The sequence below is a fragment of the Scatophagus argus genome, chromosome 15 (assembly GCF_020382885.2).
Source record: "Scatophagus argus isolate fScaArg1 chromosome 15, fScaArg1.pri, whole genome shotgun sequence".
NCBI lineage: Eukaryota > Metazoa > Chordata > Actinopteri > Scatophagidae > Scatophagus > Scatophagus argus.
The window spans coordinates 4,031,972-4,052,610 of NC_058507.1; the positions used below are offsets into that span (position 1 = coordinate 4,031,972).

Here is a 20,639-nt window from a genome sequence, read left to right on the forward strand (position 1 = left end):
GAGGTAGCAGAGACTTTAGAGACGGGACTTGCAGCGCTGAACATTTGGTTGGCCAAACATGCAGAATTTATTTCTGCCAGCATTTTTAAAGATGATTAAACAATAAATCAGCATGAAGTTACAGAAGAAAGCAGTGGACAAAAGGACTGACAACAAAGTCCAGGTTGTCCCTTTTGCATATGTCAGCAGACTAAGCTGTCCTGTCTCTGTGAGTCTCCAGTCAGTATAAAATGACTCTGGCGCAAGCTGCTTAATGACACTGATAGTTTAATTCAACATTCTGCATTTAGCAAATCGATTGTGCAGTAAACCGAGTGGCTGTGCTTCACCGTCCAGCTCATCCTCAGGTCGCTAATGTCTGAGCAGCCTTTAGAACAAATGTTCTGGAAAACGTCAGTGCTGATGTGATACCATGTGACCATTTTGGTTTTTATGCATAAATGTATGTTTGTGTAGAATTTTTTACGCTTTATGTTTAACTCTTTATATTCTGTTTTTCCACCTTCCACACTACATTTCATGTTAGAGTCAGCACTTTAATTTGAGATTATGACCCATAACAAATGGTTTACAACGCTCAGTAAGGACTTTTAGGCATTAAAGTATTTATCAACAACTCCTCATAGGTTTATTAAAGTATAACAAAGGTGCAACAATATGTAACAAGTCATGAACAAATGAGCTTGTACAGATGTCAATGGATTAGTAAAGACTTTAAATACCCTTATTTGTGCTGTTTTAAACCATTTATGAAGTGCTTTTAAAATAGGAGTGTTCAGAACAGGAAATCACACTTATTAATATGTTTTATAGCAGTTAGTGGACTCCAGCTGTACTGTTACTGCTCACATTCATCACTCTGTCGTTTTATTTGCTGCAGGTCCTGGTGAAGTAACCTACGATCGTCGTGACAGAACTTTTCTTCCCAACACTGAACTTTATCAAAGCGTAAAACACAACAAGTCTGTCCTCTGATGGAAACGCGTCCACATTTCAGACTTGTCACGGTGTCATCGATTGTGCTGCCGAGAACAGGAAACCGAGACAGCTGAGTCAGGTATGAACCCACAGCCTTTTAGCTGCGTTAATGAAACGACACGTTCGAGGTTCAAACACAGCTTTATTCGCATTGTCGCTCCATAATGTTCCCTCTTACTTTACCCTGACGTGTGGGCTTCTTTTCTCTCTCATTTCTGGTGTTGAGTTACCATTTACACATTTGTACAGTAACATAAAATGCTTGAGAGTGAATTACATTGAGTTGCTTCATCAAAGACAGATTTTCAGATGCAGCAATAATGAAACGGTCGACATTGAACACATCTGTGAGTTCACTGTTTTCATGAAACTTCTGTTCAAGTGAAGGACACAATCTGTGCATACAATCAACAGCAAAATAATAAAAACAAACATTTTACAAGATTATTTGCCTTGTCTGTGCTATCTGCTAAATATTTTCTGTAAATCTATTATAATACTATGTATCTTTATTTTAGAGAACAGTGAAAACACTCGAAACTCAAGGTACAAGGCTATGATCTGTGTTTAACTCTCAGGTGGAGTCCCAGACGGTCCACCTTTGCTTCCAGGACTCAGTAGTCTGGTGAGGACACAGTCGTCACCTGACCGAGACGTGTGTTCTAACCCTCCAGCCTGAACACTGCAGTCACATAACAGTAAATATTAAGAATGAAAATACCATGAAAACTGTAGTTTGTAAATCCTAAATTTCCCTAATCTTCAGGGTTTCTTTTCTTCCTGCTCAGTTCTTGTGGTTCTGCGTGGTTTAAAATGGCGGTAAACCAGTCAGTCCATGAGGGGACAAGAACCAGTGCTGTTACATAAAACAGGTATCTAATGACTTGATTTTAATAGCAGATTAGTGTGTACAGTCGCCTACAGTATTTCATGGGCAGTTTGGGAAGCTAACGACCTTTTCTCCTCGCCGCGTCTCCTCTCAGTCCTCCGTTTTGCTCGTGGCGTCCTTGCGAGCGATGATCTTGTACACGCTCTCCCTGAAGCTGCTGTCGGAGGTCAGCCGCCGGGCCGTCTCTCGCAGCTCCTCCAAGCTGCGCTCGTCGGCGTTGGTTACAGCAAAAGACTTGGAGTGTTTTACTGTAAGCAGGCAGAGAAAAGGAGGTGCCTCAGTGTCATGAGAGAAGTACTGCAGTGCTGCTAACCAACACCAGCGACTAGTTGGTTTATCAGATCCACTTTCTCTGCGTCCACATTCTCAAATGTGACGTCTCATCAATGTAAATTTAATAGTTTCAGTGTAACGTAAATGTAAATTTAGTTTAAGTTTGGGTCTGACAGAATAATTTGCTGATGTGAACTGGAGCTCTGGAATATTTTAACTGACATTTTTCACTGCTTTCTGATGTTTTATGGACTGAACAATTAATCAGTAATGAAAATAAATCAGAAAATCACTTATATTTCTTAATTGATACTTAACTGATATTAGTACTAGTACAAAGGTAACATAATACTATATTATGGTATAGACATGAGTATTACTTCATGTACCTTCATGTGACTAACAGTGTTAATAATCACTGACAACTCAAAAATACTCCAGAGTGTACATATTTGAGTGTTTTGTTGTAGACTTTAGGAACGTGGATCAGAATGTAAAACGTGAACACTCACACCAGTGGCGTCTGGATGCTCTCCTCTGGATCCGGCAGCTCTTGATTCTGCGTGCGGCAGCTTTGTGCAGATACACGGCGTTCTTCATTATGGCCGGGAGCTTCGCCTCCATCTCCGCTGCACAGATACACTCCTCAAAGAACTCTGGTCACAGCACACACACACACACACACACACACACACACACGTACACACATTTTGTCAGTTTGAGGTTCTGTCAAACCCAACAAGTAATTGAATCGATTAATCAATTAACCGGATAAGATAATCAGCAGATTAATCCATAACGAAAATAGTCATTAGTTGCTGTCCTGTAAAAAAATAGTTAAAAATCGGCTCCACATCCAAGTGACAACAGTAAAATAAGGCTTAGAGAATTTAATGACCTCATACCTGCAGTGAGTACTTGTACATCTGATACTTTAAGTCTTGACATACTTCTTACTGAATGTTCAGGACTTCTATTTGTCACAGAGTGTTTTTTCAGTGTGGCTTTAGAACATTTACTTTAGTAAGAGATCTGAATATTTCCTGCACGTCTGAGTACGACGGAGGTCATGTGACGGCACGTGAACGTGTCTCATTGGCTGATGAAGACTCTGGATTGCAGCTGGAAGCTCTGGGAGAGGCCAAGTAAGTGAACCTCGTGTTTGAAGTGTTTACCACAGATGATGAATCTTCGTCGTCTAACATCAGAATAACTACAACATTTTATATTAACATGGAGACATTTGTTACACAGCCTAGTCTGGCATTTGTTACTGTATGATTGCTGAACTGCAGTGATGAGTTGATTGATATTAAATCAATCAGCAGCTATTTTGATGACTTGTTGTATTCAGTCATTTTTCAAGCAAAAGTGCCAAACTAAACTTCTGTCTCAGATTCTATAAATGTGATGTTTTATGCTTTATTTGTCATCTAAGATAGCAAACTGAACAACTATAAAAATACATCAACTCGAGAAATTATTTTACTCTATTTTGTAATATTTTAAGGACCAAACGATTGATAATGAAAATAATTCATCTTAATTGCAGCCTTAATAATTTGAGTTAATTTCTAGTGACTAAACAAAAACAAAATTTACGTCGATGAGCTCTGATGGCTCTCAAACATAAAACATGTTTGAGTTGCTTTGGTATCGGCCCAATGTGATGCTCCTTCAGTCAACATGTAATGCAGACTGTGTCCAGAGGAGGGCAGTCACGCTGGTGTCAGACTCACATCAGATCTTGGATCAGCGTTACTGATGGCTTTGGCTCACTCTCAGACAATTCTGCTTACATGCAGATTTATTTGTGTATTTGACTGTGAGATAGTGATGATAACCTTCCCATCTTCCCACTCACTTCTCAGATGGGTCACGTCCCCCTTCATCTTCTCGTCTCTCTCTTTGGTCCGTTCCAGCGAGTTCAGGCCCTTCTCCAGGTCCTGCAGGGCCTCTTCGGCCTGCTTCAGTCTCTTCTCCAGCTCCACCCGAGACTCTATCTCCGCCTGAGACGCCCACGAGAAACACAGGACGTTAGTGACTCCTTTAGGAAACTGAACAAGAAGGTTAAATGAAGATCCTGTTACAGTGTGTGGATATTAAAGGGAAACGCTGAGCTTTTAGAGTCACGTGATGAACTGAGAGCAGCACTAAGGGCTTTCCCAACACTTACATTGTGAATATCCGTGTTAAATACACAGAACAAATATTGATATTATCAATATTAGCCTGTAAAACCACACAAAGTTTGGGTCTGACAGAATCATTTGCTGATGTGAACTGGAGCTCTGGAATATTTTAACTGACATTTTCCACTGTTTTCTGATGTTTTATGGACTGAACAATTAATCAGTAATGAAAATAAATCAGAAAATCACTTATATTTCTTGTCCATGTGTGACCACTGTTGCTCGAACTGATATTAGTACTAGTAATACTACCGCCATTAAAACAAAGGTAACATAATACTATAGTATGGTATAGACATGAATACTACTTCATGTATCTCATGCGACTAACAGTGCTAAGGGCTTTCCCAACACTTAAATTGTGAATGTCCTTGTTAAATACACAGAATAAATATTAATAATATCATTATCAGTATTAGCCTGTAAAACCACACAAAGTACACACGAGTTTCAGCCTGGAGGAAGACCTGAGGTGATCGGTGCAACCATTCAGTTCATGTGAAGGTGTGTGTCTTAAACTATTTTTCTGTGTGTTGTAAATCCTGAAAGACAAAGTGAGTTGACACGAAGGACTGATGGACATGAAGCCAAGGGAGAACAGAGATAACTTCATACAGGAGGGTGAGGATTTTGTTCCAGGAAATGTAATGTGATATGAGCTCTTTGTGCCAGAGAGACTCTGCAGTCAGACCAGGAGGAAAAGATGACGAGGAGGAGGATGTGCTGCTGATCCACCATGAAGATTTCACAGACCAGATTTTAAAAAAAACCTGACCGTCTTACTGAAGTAAAAGTACATCAGAGTTACTGTGACATGCTGGGCTGTTGTTACCAGTAAGGAAAGTGAGGTCATGCCGTCTGTATTTTTGTCTCTTTATGGGGTTTTACTTAAAAACTTGCACATGGAGGTCATATATAACACTAAGTAATTCGACTCAACAACAATCTATAAACTACAGGATTCCTTTGTGGACTGTGAAAAGGTTGAATCAAAGTTCATCTTGTTGTATTTTTTCCTCATTTTTCAACACCTCAGAGCCAGATTAATTAAAACTGTTGCCTCAGCCGATACTCTTTTCATTCCTTTATCGTCCTGAATGTATTTGAAAACAAGCAGCAGCTGACTGACGTGGTGACCTTTGACCCGACTCCTGCTGCGCAGACTGCGAGCCGCGAGCAGCTGAGTCATGTCGTGTTACCTTGAGCTCGGCCTCAGTCTGCTGCTTGTCCGCCGTGAGCTGGGAGAGCGACTGCTGCAGCGTCCGAGCCTGAGTCGAGTAGTACTCCCTCTCCTGCTGCAGGATTTTAGCCCGCTGCTCGTTCTCCCTGAGCCTGAGAGACAGAAACGCCGTCAAACAGGGAAAAGACTGCACGCACACACAGAAGAAACATCATCTGAAAATGTGAATTTCTCAGATTGTGGCAGTTTAAATGTTTTGGGTGTTTTTTCTTGGAAAATCAAAAGCTGTGGATTTTCAGACATTAATGCTTCTGTAAAAGATGTTCTTCACTGTCAGGACTGCACAGACAATAAAAATGCTGCCTAATTTAACTTTTTAACTCCAAACATACACCACATGGACAAAAGTACTGGAACACACCTCTTTATTACTGAAATCAGGTGTGGTATGAAGCTGTTATTCAGGGGTTTGGGCTCGGCCCCTGACTTCCAGTGAAGGGAAATCTTAATGCTTCAGCATACCAAGACATTTTGGACAATGCTATGCTTCCAACTCTGTGGCAACAGTTTGTTGAAGGCCCTTTTCTATTCCAGCATGACTGTGCCCCAGTGCACAAAGCAAAGCTCCATAAAGACATGGTTGGATGAGTTTGGTGTGGAAGAACTTGACTGGCCCACACAGAGCCCTGACCTCAACCCCATCCAACACCTTTGGGATTGTGCCAGACCTTTTGGTCCAACATCAGTGTCTAAATGGGCACAAATTCCCACAGAAACACTCCAACATGTTGTGGAAAGCCTTCACAGAAGAGTGGAAGCTGTTAGAGCTGCAAAACTGTCTGTGGGTTTAGAAAGGGATGTCATTAAAGGTGTTGGTGTAAAGGTCATTGTGTCCCAATACTTTTGTCCACACAGTGTGTCATTGATGTGGGTCAAAATGCAAACAGCTAAAGTAATAATCAAGAGGTGAACATTTTAACTTGTGTTTGTTGCTGTTTTGCATTGTGGGTGAGGACCAACTTGATTTTGTTTTGGTTTTTAAATGACTCAGCATCATCATGGCAGCATATTTCAGTCAGTCAGAGGACGACCGAGAAGAGGAGCAGAGAGAAGGCAGGGAGCTCATGGAAACATGAAGTTGTATTTCAGTGTTCATCACAGAGCTGCCCAGTCAATAGCAGCTGCAGCTGTCATATCCCACTTACTGCAGCTGATCAATGGGCTGCTTGTTTAGGGATCAATACACATTTCCACTAGCAGTTACATCCTCTGTGCCATTAGCAAAGAGGGTCAACCCTTTGAGTGCCAAAATGTAAACTAACTGTTGTTAGTCTGTGTTGTACCAGCAGTCCCAGTGTTTCGCTGGCTTCTGTTCCCGAGGTCTCACTCACTTCTCGTCAGCCTGGTCCTTCTCCTTCAGCAGGACCTTCATTTGCTCCTCGATGTGTTGCAGGTCCTGCAGCAGGTCCACGCCTGCGGGCTCAGAGCTCTTCTCCGCCGCCTGCGCCTCCTGCTCCTCCTGCTCCTTCACCCCCAGCAGCTCCAGGGTTCGCTGCTTCTCCTGAGAGAGCTCCTGAAGGACAGAGCAACAGGTTCAGGTCTCGCCGTGTGTCTCCTCAGGCTTCAGTAGTTCAGTTTCATAAGGAGGCCGTGAATGAAGACACACGAATAAACAGGAAAGTTTCTTAAGCTTTAGTAGTTCGCATTGACTATAAATGATCTTTTATACACATGTTCATGACTTATGCTCATGTTGCAGCTCAGCTAAAAAATAAATTTGTGAATGAGTAACACATTTAGAGACACATTTAAAAACTTTTTTTTTTTAGATTAACTTTGATATTCTGAGAAAAATGTCTCATATTAATGGAATAGTACAACATTTTGGGAAGCGTCCTTCTGTTTTCTTACTGACTGTCAGATGACTTTATCTTTTGTCTGTTCAATATAAAGCTGGAGACAGCTAGCTTAACCTAAAGACAAGAAACAAGAAAACAGCTCTCATTTTGTTGTTGTTTCTTTACAAACCTGAACTGTATAAACAACATGTGTACTTTAACATGCCAGATTATTTCTTGGAGGATTTTGTCACCTGTACTTGTTTCAAGCCTTTGTGCTAAACTGAGCTAAGCTAACTAGCCGTGGTTTAGCGGTATTAGCAGAGATACAAGTGTTCACTTCTGAAATAACAATGTTTCTTCATGTGTCAAATATTCCTTTAATTACCTTTTTGACTCTTGCTGTGATTTTTTTCTTACAAAACTTTAAAAAAACTTTTTTTTCACAAAGCTCCCTGAACTCGTCCACAGAAAGTTGCCCGTCAGCAGGCTAACCGCACGGTCAACCTCCAGGGTTTCTTACATAACTTCTTACATCAGCAGATGTAACATGACGAGCTCAGCTCATCAATAAGTTATTCTTGTTATCTGTGGATGAGGGACAAATTCTTTGTGGCCTTGCAGACATTTTTTATTCCCATACCTCGATGGATTTCTGGAGCATCACAGTTAAACTGCTCAGCTCCTCCTTCTCGCTCTCGACGCCCTTCAGGGACTGAGCTGTGCCGTCCAGGTCTCTGCCATCAACACACAACAGGAAAGCCGTCACTTTCTCTTTCAGCATCATCTCATCAGCACCGCTTAACATCAGCACGGAACAGTTGAGTTTTTACAGTTTGATATGCTCCTGCTCCGCCTTCAGCTCCATCACCACCTCCTCAAACTTCATCTTCTCCTCCTCCAGGACCTGGTTCAGACGCTCCAGCTCCTGCACACAAACCCAACCGTTTTTACATACCAATATTTTATTTTATTAACACAATGAAGGATCACATTTGATGCTGTTGCCTAACAATGCAGTTTAGTTATGACCTACAATATTAGTTGGATGAAAAAAGTAGGTTTCTTTACACCAAAGTAGTAAGAAACGAAAGATTCATCAGCTAGTTGTTGGACAGAAAATAATTCTCCAAAAAAATTTGATATTGAATCAATAGAATCACAACCAGAATTGTTTCACATTACTAGGAATTTGTCTTAGTGATTGGTGCATACATGAAATGTAAGAGCGAGTAACATATAATAATAAAATAAAGAAAAACAAAACAAAACAAAATAAGTAAAATAAATATGGTTCTGGAGGTAGTACAATAGTGAGGTAGTGCAAGTAGAGACTTTTAAATATTCTCCAGGTCCAACTTAGACTTGCTGTGTTTCTCATTCATGTCACTGTAAACTGCATTTCTTTAGATTTTGATCTGTTTGTTGTACATAATATTTTATTACTTTCTATTAATTTTGACCCTCAACATTTAATTGATTAATCAAATGGTAGTTTCAGCCCTACATATAAGTATAAAGTAACATCTAAAGCTTATAATATAAGACAGGCTTTTATTGGGGAAATTCACAATGAACATTTGAATTATTTAATTTTGACTAAAAAAAAAATGAAGTTATAAGCATTTCATTCCAGAGGAGGAAACAAAGGTCTCACCTCCCTCTGCGCTCTCTGATGACTGAGCTCCTCAGTCTCTTCCATCAGTTTATCTGGAGAAATAAATCATTTCACATAAGCTTGTGAAGCATTTAAAAAGTTCATTTATTCAGCTGAATTTCCTGCTTTTACCCAAATACTCCTGCTTCTCTTTGGCCAACTGCAGCCCCTGAGCCTCCAGACTCTCGATCATGGCCTCTCCCAGCTGGGCGTTCTTCCACGTTCTGGTGGACAAACAGGCATCATTATTTGTGAATGACAATCCGTGAGAGTAGATGGTTTCAGATCATTTTCAGCCATGCAGCAGCACACTTCAGGAACGACGATGACCTCTGTGCTCCAGGCCGAATTATCAACCATTATCAGATGGATTACCATGAGCTTTTCTGCACAGATTCATGACCCCAAGAGGATGAATCCCTCTGACTTTGGTGATCCTTTGGTGGTTCAGAAGGAAATATTTTTACAACTTGAAAATGGCTTGTTAGGAGTTTTGTGACAGACATTCGTGGTCCCAACAGGAGAAACTTATTTTCCCCAGGAGATTCAACTAACTTTGATGCCCTGACTTTTCTTCCATCATCATCATCAGGTCGCAACATCAACGCGTCCACTGCTTTGGTTTATGACTAAATATTTGCTTAACTAATGACATTCCCTTCAGCCTCTGCTGTTATTTATGTTTACTGCCAGTTAACAAATGTTACCGTGCTGACATACCAAACTAAGCTGGTGACAAAATAAACAACACACCTGCTAAACATCAGCATGTTACCAGGCTGCTGGTAGCGTTTAAAAGCACTGATTTTAAGCCTTGTAAAAGCCACAGAGAAAATAATTTATCAAGAAATCAGCCATTTCGGTACATAATAAACTCCTGTGAGTCAAATACGTACACTTTCCCCGACTCCTGGAGCATCTCCATCCACCGGACCTGCTCCTCCTCGGACTCAGCAGCCAGCACTATGGTTCCCTGTGGGACGCACAGAACATCAGCCTGTTAACACTGAGCTCAGGCTGGAACACAGACGGTGGATTCCCATCTGTTGGGCTGCTGAGATCATAAAAACTGGTGTAACACAGTCGTGTCCCAGAGCGCAGTTGAATTCACTGCGTTATGTGTCCCATTTGTTGCAGGATTAGACAGATTTCTCACGTCATTGGAGTTACAAAAGTACAATCTGAAAAGAGCTTTGGTCTCGCTCTGAAAGCTGATTTATCATACACTCGTCGCATGTTGACATCTCTTGGTGTGTTTTATCAGTGATACTTAAAGCTTCTGACGGCAGGTAGATGATGAAGTAATGGAGCAAAAGCTGTGCTGAATGCGTGTCAGGGTTGTGGTCTTACAGTAAAATCTTCCAGGTTGATGACGATGGCGAAGGGCATGCCCATGCTGTCATTGGCTGACACCACACACCCGCCCAAAGGAATGACCCCCTGAGACAAGAGACACGACATGACGACTGAGGTAAAAACTGACTTAAACACATCATCTCATTCGTGGAAAACCTGGTGGCGTTCAGAGAAGATGCAGCGGCTCACCTTTGGGTGGATGTTGAAGTAACTGTTGGTCTCAAAGCTTTTCTTCTCGCTCTCTGCATAGTAGAGCAGGAAGCTGTCTTTGATGATGAAGAATCTTTGTACCGAGGAAGACAATGAAAGCAGCAGTGAGTCACTCCTGTGGGGCTGAGAGGAGCCAACGTGTGCTGAAGTTCTCCATGCAGAACTGAAGATAAGCCTGCCTGTCCACACAGACCTGAATCGACCCTCCTGATTGCCGGCTGTGGTCAGTCCATACTCAAACAGTTCTATGTCATTTTTATTTCCTCCCTTCTCAGACTGTTTGGTTTGAATTATTTTCAGAGACTCGGGAAGGTAAACTCAAAATCCTGTTTGTTCTTATTTCTTTCCCCTCAGATTCATCTTGTGACCCCCTGCAAGGTTCTAAAATCAACCACAAACATCTAAATGTCGTCACGCCGGTTGGCAGATTTGTGTCGCGCTGCTGGTGTGGTTTGTACTGAAGCCGGTGATAACATCAAACGCCACAACAACGCTGAGCTCGACCGTCTGCAGTTTGGCACAGGAGACCAACCGAGCATTTACCGAACGCAACCAAATCTTTTGACCTTTGTGACCCAAGCAAATGGGTTACAAAGCGTGTGTGGCAAATGGACTGTCTGGATCCAGCCCGTATTGTCGTTTTAGCTGTTATGTAAACTAAGAGCATTATCATGACATAAGGTGCCGATCCAGGCATTTTAACGTTAATATACACTCATATCAGGATACACTGACACTGTGGATGTCCTGCCGTTATGTAAAACGATCCTCAGATACACAACACGTCAGCATCCTAAATGTCATCACGACATCAGTTACACATCAGTCAGAAACTGGAACAACCGAGCTGCCAGGGATTTAAGTTTCCTCGATGAAAAGCTTAAGTTTCTCTAAGTTGTCATATTTTTCTAGGAGGAAAAATCACTGCATGTGATTTTAAATGTGGCTGTAGAGCAAATCAAATCGTTTTTTGCTCTCAGGAAAAAGAGGAATAATTATGTTTTATTTAGACAATTTAAGTATGCTAAATTAATTTGCCAAATACATTAGAGAAAAATGTTACTTTTCAGCACATTCACGGGAGGAACAACCAGCATTTTCATGTTAAAGAGGGAAACTTTCTCCTTCCTAAATATCAACTTTTAGAAAATTAAAGAACAACCTCTAGTTTTTAAAGTTTTCCACATTTTGACAAAGTTTTCCAAGCTGCAGACAGGCAGAATTCCCCCTGAAAGAAAACAGAGTTAAGGCAGGTGAGAGTCACACCTGTCCCCTCACCTGCGGGACCACTTGGCCGACGGCCGTCCGAAGGGCCTCTTCCACAGCACGCCGTGCAGCTGCACTTTGGTGCTGATGTCCAACGCTTCAGAGTCCGACTGCTCCATGGACGACCAGGGCGAGAACAGAGAGTTTCTGGACGAGGACGAGAACATGTTCTCCGGCTTCCCACACCCTGAGAGGTGGAGCCAAAAAGGAAAACAATCAATAGAATCAAAAAAATAAAAATTAAACCACAATAAAACCAGTCAATAACAATGACCCCAATAACACACACACACACACACAGGTGCATGCGCAGCTGCAGGCGCGGCTTCAATACAGGAAGAGGAAAAGTAGCAAACAAATTCCCAATAAGTCAGCGGGGTGGAAAGATGCAGCTGCCAATACGCTCGTGTGCTGCAGGCAGACTGAGCGCGCGGGGCGGCAGAGCTGACAGAGAGGAAGAGGAGGGCGGAGGGAGGAAGAGGAGGGATACTGGGAAGCGATGGGGGCAGGGAGGGAAGCTTTAGGAATGAGTAAATCTGAAGCCGGTCGATACATCCCAGCCAGTGAAAGCCGTTCAGATTACTGTAGTCGCAGCAGTCTCCAGCTCTTGGCAGGTATAAACACTCTGGTCTCTGCATCAGTCCATCCATCCATCAGTCCATCCATCCATCAGTCCATCCATCCATCCATCAGTCCATCCATCCATCACTGCATCCATCAGTCCATCCATCAGTCCAGCAGTGAATTAGGAGAACATCTGTGGCTGCATCGCTCCAGAGTCGGTTAACTTGCAGCTCAGCGTCGTGAGTATCAGATTAACGTACAGAACATGTGTCGCAGAGGCAGATCAGAAAGAGACCGACAGCTCAGCCGCTTTAAAGCGTCCTGACCTTTTCAAACATTTCATTTAGGAGTCAAGTGGAACACGAACACTTTGAACGTGTGAACAGCAGCTTTCAGTCCACTTAAAACCGGCTATTGAAGTGATGCATTCAGGCTCATTCAGGGAAAGTATCACAGAGGATGTGCTTCTGAGCTGCCGCACTTTGGACAGGAAATACCAAAACATCACCAAAACATGAGCCTTTTGACCAGTTTAAAAAAAAACAACTTTAATTTAGTTGTCAGAAAACACATCGCTTTACAGCTGATTTTCACAATCAAGAGTGTGGGGGGTGGAAAAGGCAGACTTGTTCTGGAATGACAGAAAATACAAATAAAAACAGCATAGAAATCAACACCAGCCTGCATACACACACACTGAAACGACTACAAGTATTAACCAGATCCTGATCCTGATCCTGATCCAAACCGAAACCTCCAGCTGTCATCCTGTCCTGACCTGCAGACAGCCGGCAGTTTAAAGGGAATCTGTCGTTTCATCTCGCTTTCTTTGCGTGTGTTAATGTAAAAGACGTTACTGCACTTAAACATGACCAGACTGACTCTGTGGACTTGATCCGGATTTGGTCAGACAACCACCAAACACCAGTGTTACGTTCAAGCAGGTTTCACGTCCTCCATCAGCCAATCAGAGTCCAGCATTTTGACTGTTAACGACGCAAGAACGAAGCTTAACGTTAAATTCAACAAAACCAACATGACTAAACGTTTCTGTCCCTGCGAATCGCGTCTCCAAAACGTCAACTTTCCACAGGGAACACAGCCGCGTTTCACGCCTTTTCAGACCGACTTTCAAACGGCTTCTTAGCTTAAATCCCAGTCCAGGTTTTTCAAGTTCCTCTCAAAGCCAACAGCCAGGTGCTCTTCACCCCTCGTGTCCATACCGTGCGGTAAGACACGCCCTTCCCAACACGTGGAGGACAACGTCTACAGCCGTCCACGTTCAGCCGAGGCCACCGCGAGCCTTTAGCAGTCCGAGACCGACCACTTCACAAGTTTTAATCTCAAACTCAAGAAGAGAGCAAAAGACTTTCAGAAGGTTCTGGATTTGTTTGAGACGCCTCAGAGTAACTTTGAAGTTTAAAAAGGGGTGTGGAGAGCAAAGCGGGACCCCCGTCTCTGTACACCTGGTCTGAGTTTCTGTGAGAGCCTGTCCTGTAGGCGAGTGTTTCAGCACATTGAAACAACACTGAAAACCAGAGGCGTCATGTGAAAAATTAAAAAAGCACATCTGGGCCACGTGAGGGTGATGGGAAACCTGACGACACCAGACGACATTTTGTTTTCATTTCTTAACTTTTAAAACCAGTTCACCCGATTTTTCCCCTTCATGTGACCAACGCGGGAACTTTAAAGATCCAGAAACTCAGATTCCTCCTGTGAACGACGGGTCCTGCTTTAGTTACATGAGGTGTTTCAGATCCGATCCGATCCGATCCGATCCGATCCGTACCCACGCAGCCCTGATGAAGCACATGAGCTGAGGCTTTCAGAGTCGAGCTCTTGATAAAGAGAAGCTAACAACTTCGTTTGTTTATTTATTTTGTCATGATATTTTTATCTGGTTTAAACATGTTCCCAGGGGCTTTAAAGCCTGTCATAAGATAAAATGATGCAGGTTGATAAACCATGCACATATGAGACAGATTTTTTTGATAAGTTGATTAATAGAATATTGATCCGCAACAATCGATGAATAATTATAATAATTAAATGTGAGTGTTTTGTTTTTCTTTGCATTCTGTGACAGCTGAAATTGTTTGGGGTTTTGGACAAAGTAAAAGTCGACTAAAAGCTATGATGCCAACACGCGAGTCATATTCCCAGTTTTCCCTGAAGTAATCCTCCTCGTTTCATGCTTTTATTTTGGTGAACTGCCACCTCCGCCCAACACAGCACACGTGACTTCACCGCAGGCTGTTTGGGCCACTTGACCAATCACACGCTGCATTTAACTGCCTGCAGTGATTGGCTGCGAGCGGAGGTCTCAGTCAGTAGTCGGTGCCTCAGCTGAGGACCAACACTACAGACGCCGCCTTGCATTGTGGGAACTCGGGACAGACGCTGAAGTGACACACAGACGACGAGGAGAATCATTTGTTGTACACTGAATTCATTTAGTTTTGTTTGTTTTTGTTTCAGCGGGATGAGAAACACATTTTGAAAATGGCAAATCTGAGCAGGCACTCTGACGTCAGACTGTTGTGACAGATGAGACAGCACGTGGGCTTGTCCTCCCAACGCGTCCACGCGTACAGCAAATCAGTGTGGACGTTTCCCTCTCTTTTCAGTACACACACACAGCATCCCCCAGAAAACAAAAACCGCCATTTAACTTGGAGCTATTTGACAAGTTTCCCGCGTAAAAACATTCACTTCATACACAAAAGTGAGACAGTCTGAAAGTCAAACACGTCCAAAAGAAACGAAATTTAAAGAAACAACTAAAACAAAAAAGTGTTTCAGTGAGCGAGCGTTTCCGTCTGGTGACGACTGCGGCAGGAAGGAGTTACTCTGTACAGCACACACACACGAGCTCTGCTGCGAGCAGGCACAGCGACACGCTAACACGACGCCCACGTGTCCCGACGCGTTTTGACGTCATCGGCCTGTTACCGCGGAAACGCGTCCAGAATCAGTGACGATAAAACATTTCAGACTGAGAAGCAAGTGTGATTATTGCTCAGGTGTGACTAATTAATGACGGATCAATCAACTAAAACGCTAAAATAAAACATATATATAAATCACTTGTCCTCCCGAGCCGATGGTCCCTAAACGTTTCACGCGGTTGAATGAATCTCTCATACAGGAAGAGCCGCTGACCCTCCACCTCTACAGACGCTTAACAACACGCTACGCCAACATTTAAGACACTTCTATACGCACTTTTCCCTCTATTCATAATTACTCTCCAATTAAAACAGAATAGAAATAAACACATCCAGGAACCAAACCCCTAAATTAAAAGAGACGCGTCAAAAGGCTGGTCGTGTCTTTTCCGTGACGCAGGACTCGCCGTCAGTACTCGCCGTCAGTACTCGCCGTCAGTACTCATCACACACAGGTCAAAGCATTGCAGTTGGCTGCAATAATCCTGGCGGGAAAAGAAGTGAGGAACATTTTCTACAAACTCTAAGGTCTATTTGGCGCCGCCGTCTCTTCGCGTATCCGTTTCATCTGACTAATATGGCACTTGAAAATCAGTTCAAAATCAGCCTGCATTGTGGTTAAGAGATTTACATTTTGTACAATTATTAAAAAAAGAAGAAGAAGAAGAAGAAGAAAAAAAAGAGTTTGCTTTTTTGATATCACAGGCTTAAATCAAGACGATCACAATCTCACTGTGCAACTGCCTTCTAGTAAAACATCACCGTAATTAAACGGGGTTTTGGTTCTTTAACGAGCACAACAACGCAACAGTGAAAACTACACGCTGATGTGGACAAACACAGCTGAAGGGTCCACTGCTGGCCTCTCTGAAACGTTTCTGGTGAAGCGACCGGACGCACACTGCAGCCGTGGGATGTTTCGTGGTCAGTGTGAGCAAAAGAAAACACCGCGGCGTGCCTCGGCTGTCACCGCAGCAGCCCTGATCGGTCACGCCCCGCTTCAAGGTCAGTTTCAAGTCATAAGACGTCTCTGGTCCACGAGATCCATCAGCGGACGCCTAGCAGTAAGACATTTAGATCCCACAATGTTTGACGTTTCTGTTTCCTTCCCCTGTACACCGTGTTGACGCCGTCCTGAGCTCTGGGTCTAGTGGTGGTGGCCGACGGACAGCACCAGAGGGATGAGGCAGCCCAGCACCAGAGCTCCCACCTCCACTTTGCTCAGTCCTTTGCCTCCGTTCCCTCCGGCAGGGGCGTGACTGTGGCCGCCACCGCCGACCTCAGGGAGGACGTGGACGGTGGCCACGTAGAGGAAGGTGCCGGCAGAGAAGAGCATGGCGACGCCGGTGGCGTTGATGTCCGACAGGGCCTCTTTGCTGCTCTGAGAGGAGGGAAGAAAAAAACAAAAGCGCCGTGAGGCAAAATGTCGTCTCTCGTTAAATACGTTTCCTTTGGCTCAGATACTAAATAATTTGTTACAGCCTGTTCGCTCGCGGCTGAAAATCGTCTGGTAAACGCCTCTTCATACTTGAAGTCTTTACAGCAGAGACAAAAGCCTGAACTGCACACTGATGTCATTTCTTATTCGTTATCAACACAAGCTAAGAAGACGACAGCTGGTTTTCCCTTCGGGGTGGATACTCAGAGTAAACAGAACATTAAGCTAAGTGAATTCAGACAGGAAATGAACTCCCTGCTGCTGTGCCGAGGCTCCAAATTCTCACAGAATTTAACGCTCACCTGACTGAGGCCTAAAAAGGTGAGCATGGCGAGGACGGGAGCTGCCAGGGCAAAGACCAGGAGGTGTTTGCGGATGCGGTTCCTCTCGAGACCAGCATGCATCAGGAACGACACGAGGCCGAACGCCGCTGGGGCCTGCAGGCGACAGAGCGGCAGAGTTGACATTCACAGTGAAAAGCTGCTTAGGGCAGCAGCTGGAGATTGTTTCCCATATCAATTCACCTGCAGGTTATATTTTTACTATTATTATGTCAGAAAATGGTCACACTTTCCTAAAACACTTTCAATTTTTTTTATGTTTTCATATATTTATTTATTTCAGACAAACAAGCAAACAAAAACTATTCAGTACTGCCATCAAAGAAGCTAAAGTAAAGCAGTCAGGTCTCACAAACTTGACACCGGAACAAATGAATTTCTGGAATTTACTTAAACAATCAATCAACTAGCAAAACAGCTGGCAATTACTTTTCTGCCCTGACCTGTTTTCTCAGCTCTGCTGCTGTTAGATCAGTTGAAATTGTATTTAACATCCCATTCAGCTACACTGTGCAGAAGGAAGATGAAGATATGAAGCATTGTTACCTTATGCAGCATGATGGCTACGAAGACGATGAGCTGAACGCTGGTCTGAGACGTGGAGGCGGCAGCTCCAAGCGCCACCCCATCAGCTGGAGACGAAAGACGGAAGACGGACGAGACCCCCCTTAATATGTGGTCATTAACACAGACTGTCTTCTCACAGCTACGACTGTAAAAACTGTCTGCATCACACCTAAAGCACCGATTTGTTCAGACTAACGAGGACGATTTTAACTTGGACGTCTCATTTTACAGCATCACAAGACGAAAAACAGACCGACCTGCAGCGTGGACCACGAGACCCAGGGTGGTGGTGATTTTCGAGGAGGCGACTCTTGCCGACTCTGGATCTAAACAGACAAAAACAACCAGTCAGAAAAAAAAGAACTGCAGCTTTGTTTGTTTAAAATACAGAAAAATAGAACATGACAGCATCTCTAATCTGAGCGAGAACTGTGTGGCTCATGTTGGCAGACTTCATCAACAGTTTGTGCTGCATTAGCTGCTCAAACAAAAGACACTGAAAGCGCGGGTGCGCCTGGGAAGCTCAGCCATCTGGGGGAGTTTTGGGCCTAATTCAACAAAATAATTGTCTTCCAGGGAAGATTAGCACTTTATGATGCTAACGATAAAGCTGCCATCACCAAACAAACTAAGTCTCTGCACAGACATGCTGGACCTTCATAAGGAACCAGCACTTTGGATGCTTTAATCCACGCGTTTGCTTTCCCTCGTAAACCCGACCTTCGGCGCTGTGCACATGAGAGCTGCCGATCTGGTCCACCAGCAGCATGAAGACGAAGCCCAGGACCAGAGACACGCCGATGCAGGCATGAAGCTGCTCGTGACTGTGCTCGTGTTTCCCGCTGGCACTCAGGGCTGCTTCTGCGTCACCCTTCGGCTCGGACACTTCCACCACTCCAACCTGGCCGTGGCTGTGGTGTCCTCCTGAGGAGACAAGGGTCAGGAGAAGACAGAAAGAGGCAGATGGACTGTCAAAACCACCTTAATACGTGATTATTGAGCCTGCTCAGCACAGAGATGTCACAAATCCAGGTAGCTTTCTTCTGACAGGCAGCCGATGCAAATGAACGCAAAACAAATATGTCTGTTTGACGAAGTTTGTTGCACAACAGAAACTGACGTCAGCTGGCTTTACTTTAATGCATGCCGAACTTTGCTCTGTTTGAAAAGGACTCAAACTCTTTCTCCACATAGGACAAAACAATTTATCCTGCACTACAATTAACATTTTAAGATTGTATCCACACCTTATTGATTGTCATTTTGCACCTTATCTGCCGTTATCTATCTATATATCATCATGTATGTACTATATACTCTGTTACTTTTTTATACATTATTATATTTTGTTGGGAAATTACTTTCTACTTTTGTATTGCAACCCTGGCACAAAAATTTCCTGCGGGATCAATAAAGTTCTTAACTTATCTTATCTTACAGTCTATAAAAAAGCCTGACTGGGTCTTTGGGGTCAATGCCAGCGTTTGGCAGTAGAATTGCAATGATCCCTCTAATGTAGTTATTAAAGACGTGTGACCTTGTAATGTTGCATATAATGGAATTTTACAGTTAACAACAAACTTTACTGTCCAAAATGGCATAAGTACACTGAAACAACAAACATCTTCTGCATTAAGTTCTGTGAGAGGTCAGTATCAGCCAACAGATCTCTAGGTATTATATGTCTTTTATGACACAGTCCAGGTGGACAGGACTACAAGTGGACAAACTGTTCTACAGACTTTCAAATGTGATAATGAACAAATCAAGCACGCTGAGCTCTACCTTCAAGGATTTCTTCATAAAGTGCGTGTACCCCCTCAGGGATGATAACAGCAAGTGCAGTCCCGCACAGCAGCCCCGCGCCCAGCACTGTGACCAGCTTCAGCTTCTCCTGGAGACAACAGCCACAGACAAACCTTCAGCTCAAGCATGTCCCCACAAACACAAGATGTCCAGCTGGTTATCTGATAACCACACTGATGCAATCTTTACTTCTGCGTAAAAGACAGAGATAAACTTCTGCCTCTCTGTAAGTTTGGAAATGTGAGCCAAAGTGAACCAAACTGTGCAGGTCTGTAAGATTTCAATCAGGTTTTGCCTGTTATAGACTTACCTCCGAGAAGTTGACTGCTAAAGGTATTGTTCCGGCCACATAACATCCCACCAGCATAGCAAGAGAAAGCAGGCTGATCGAGCTAAAATCATCCATGACTGCACTTTTCTCTTCGGCTAACCTTCTGCTACGCTAAAGCATCAAAACCAAACCAAACTGTACTTCAACACGGACGTTTCGTGCTCGTCGGGTTAAATTACATGCCCGAACTGAAGATGTTTGTTAGTGAAAAATCTTCACTTGATAAATGTCTCGTCGGTCTTCTGGTAGCAGTTCAGCTCTCTGCCAAACATCCACGTTAACTAGACAGAGACGTTACAGCCGCTGGCCTCGACTCCGTTAGCAAAGCTAAGCTAACTAGCATCGGCAAACAGCCCGACTCTCAAAATTCACAACAAACAAATCCCAACGCGTTAATGTTCGCTCGCCAACATCCGATATCCCGCATCGTTTCCTCCAGCTTCAGCTGACAACAATAATATTGCAACTTCCCGACTTGGCTGGCAAGCTAACAATTTGGTTAACCGAACATCCTCTTGTTTGGGGGCCGATGAAAAGTTCTTCCGGGTCACAATCCATCATGTCAACCTGCCGAAGGGAAAAAAAACTGCCACGTATCCGCCAGACGCGCTGGAGTAGGAGGAAGTGACGTAACATTTTGTGGCATTAAAAAGTAGGAAGTGGACAAATGCATGTCCAAGCAGCCCTTCACCAAACTCTAGATAGGTTTGACTAATTTATATTCGCTGGATTCTTAACTTTTTAAAATTATGTAATGATGGTCTAAAAGCTGATTTCAAGTTTTCTCCACATCTGTGGGAAT

The 20,639-nt window shown here is 43.4% G+C and overlaps 3 protein-coding genes and 1 long non-coding RNA gene across 9 annotated transcripts in view; 2 read left to right on the forward strand and 2 right to left on the reverse strand.

The window, feature by feature from the left end:
* Positions 1–1,422, forward strand: part of ccdc177 (coiled-coil domain containing 177) — a 110,053-nt gene extending 108,631 nt beyond the window's left edge. For all 4 annotated transcript variants that reach the window (XM_046413414.1, XM_046413413.1, XM_046413415.1 and 1 more), the window contains one exon: positions 881–1,422. The gene's annotated coding sequence lies outside the window, so the exon portion shown is untranslated. The remainder of the gene's footprint in view (positions 1–880) is intronic.
* Positions 604–14,551, reverse strand: plekhd1 (pleckstrin homology domain containing, family D (with coiled-coil domains) member 1). 3 transcript variants are annotated; one of them, XM_046413427.1, is made up of 15 exons: positions 14,040–14,551; positions 11,852–12,026; positions 10,553–10,646; positions 10,358–10,447; positions 9,904–9,980; positions 9,140–9,231; positions 9,008–9,060; positions 8,184–8,278; positions 7,994–8,087; positions 6,904–7,085; positions 5,532–5,664; positions 4,005–4,149; positions 2,653–2,796; positions 1,934–2,115; positions 1,633–1,660 (listed from the first exon to the last, which is right to left on the reverse strand). In XM_046413427.1, exons 2-14 carry the CDS (start codon positions 12,004–12,006, stop codon positions 1,958–1,960), a joined length of 1,512 nt encoding a protein of 503 aa, XP_046269383.1. In that variant the 5' UTR covers positions 12,007–12,026; positions 14,040–14,551; the 3' UTR covers positions 1,633–1,660; positions 1,934–1,957. The 3 variants fall into 3 exon arrangements, with proteins under 3 accessions (XP_046269382.1, XP_046269384.1, XP_046269383.1); XM_046413426.1 differs by having other exon boundaries at positions 604–2,115; XM_046413428.1 differs by lacking the exon at positions 14,040–14,551 and adding an exon at positions 12,139–12,436 and having other exon boundaries at positions 604–2,115.
* On the forward strand, positions 4,053–5,876 carry LOC124072209. Its single transcript, XR_006845464.1, has 2 exons — positions 4,053–4,176; positions 4,972–5,876. It is a non-coding gene; the product is annotated as an uncharacterized LOC124072209 (long non-coding RNA).
* A 287-nt stretch (positions 14,552–14,838) lies between the features above and the next one.
* Positions 14,839–20,417, reverse strand: slc39a9 (solute carrier family 39 member 9). Its single transcript, XM_046413432.1, has 7 exons — positions 19,817–20,417; positions 19,486–19,594; positions 18,421–18,624; positions 17,958–18,026; positions 17,680–17,765; positions 17,095–17,229; positions 14,839–16,735 (listed from the first exon to the last, which is right to left on the reverse strand). Exons 1-7 carry the CDS (start codon positions 19,910–19,912, stop codon positions 16,502–16,504), a joined length of 933 nt encoding a protein of 310 aa, XP_046269388.1. The 5' UTR covers positions 19,913–20,417; the 3' UTR covers positions 14,839–16,501.
* Positions 20,418–20,639: the final 222 nt, after the last annotated feature.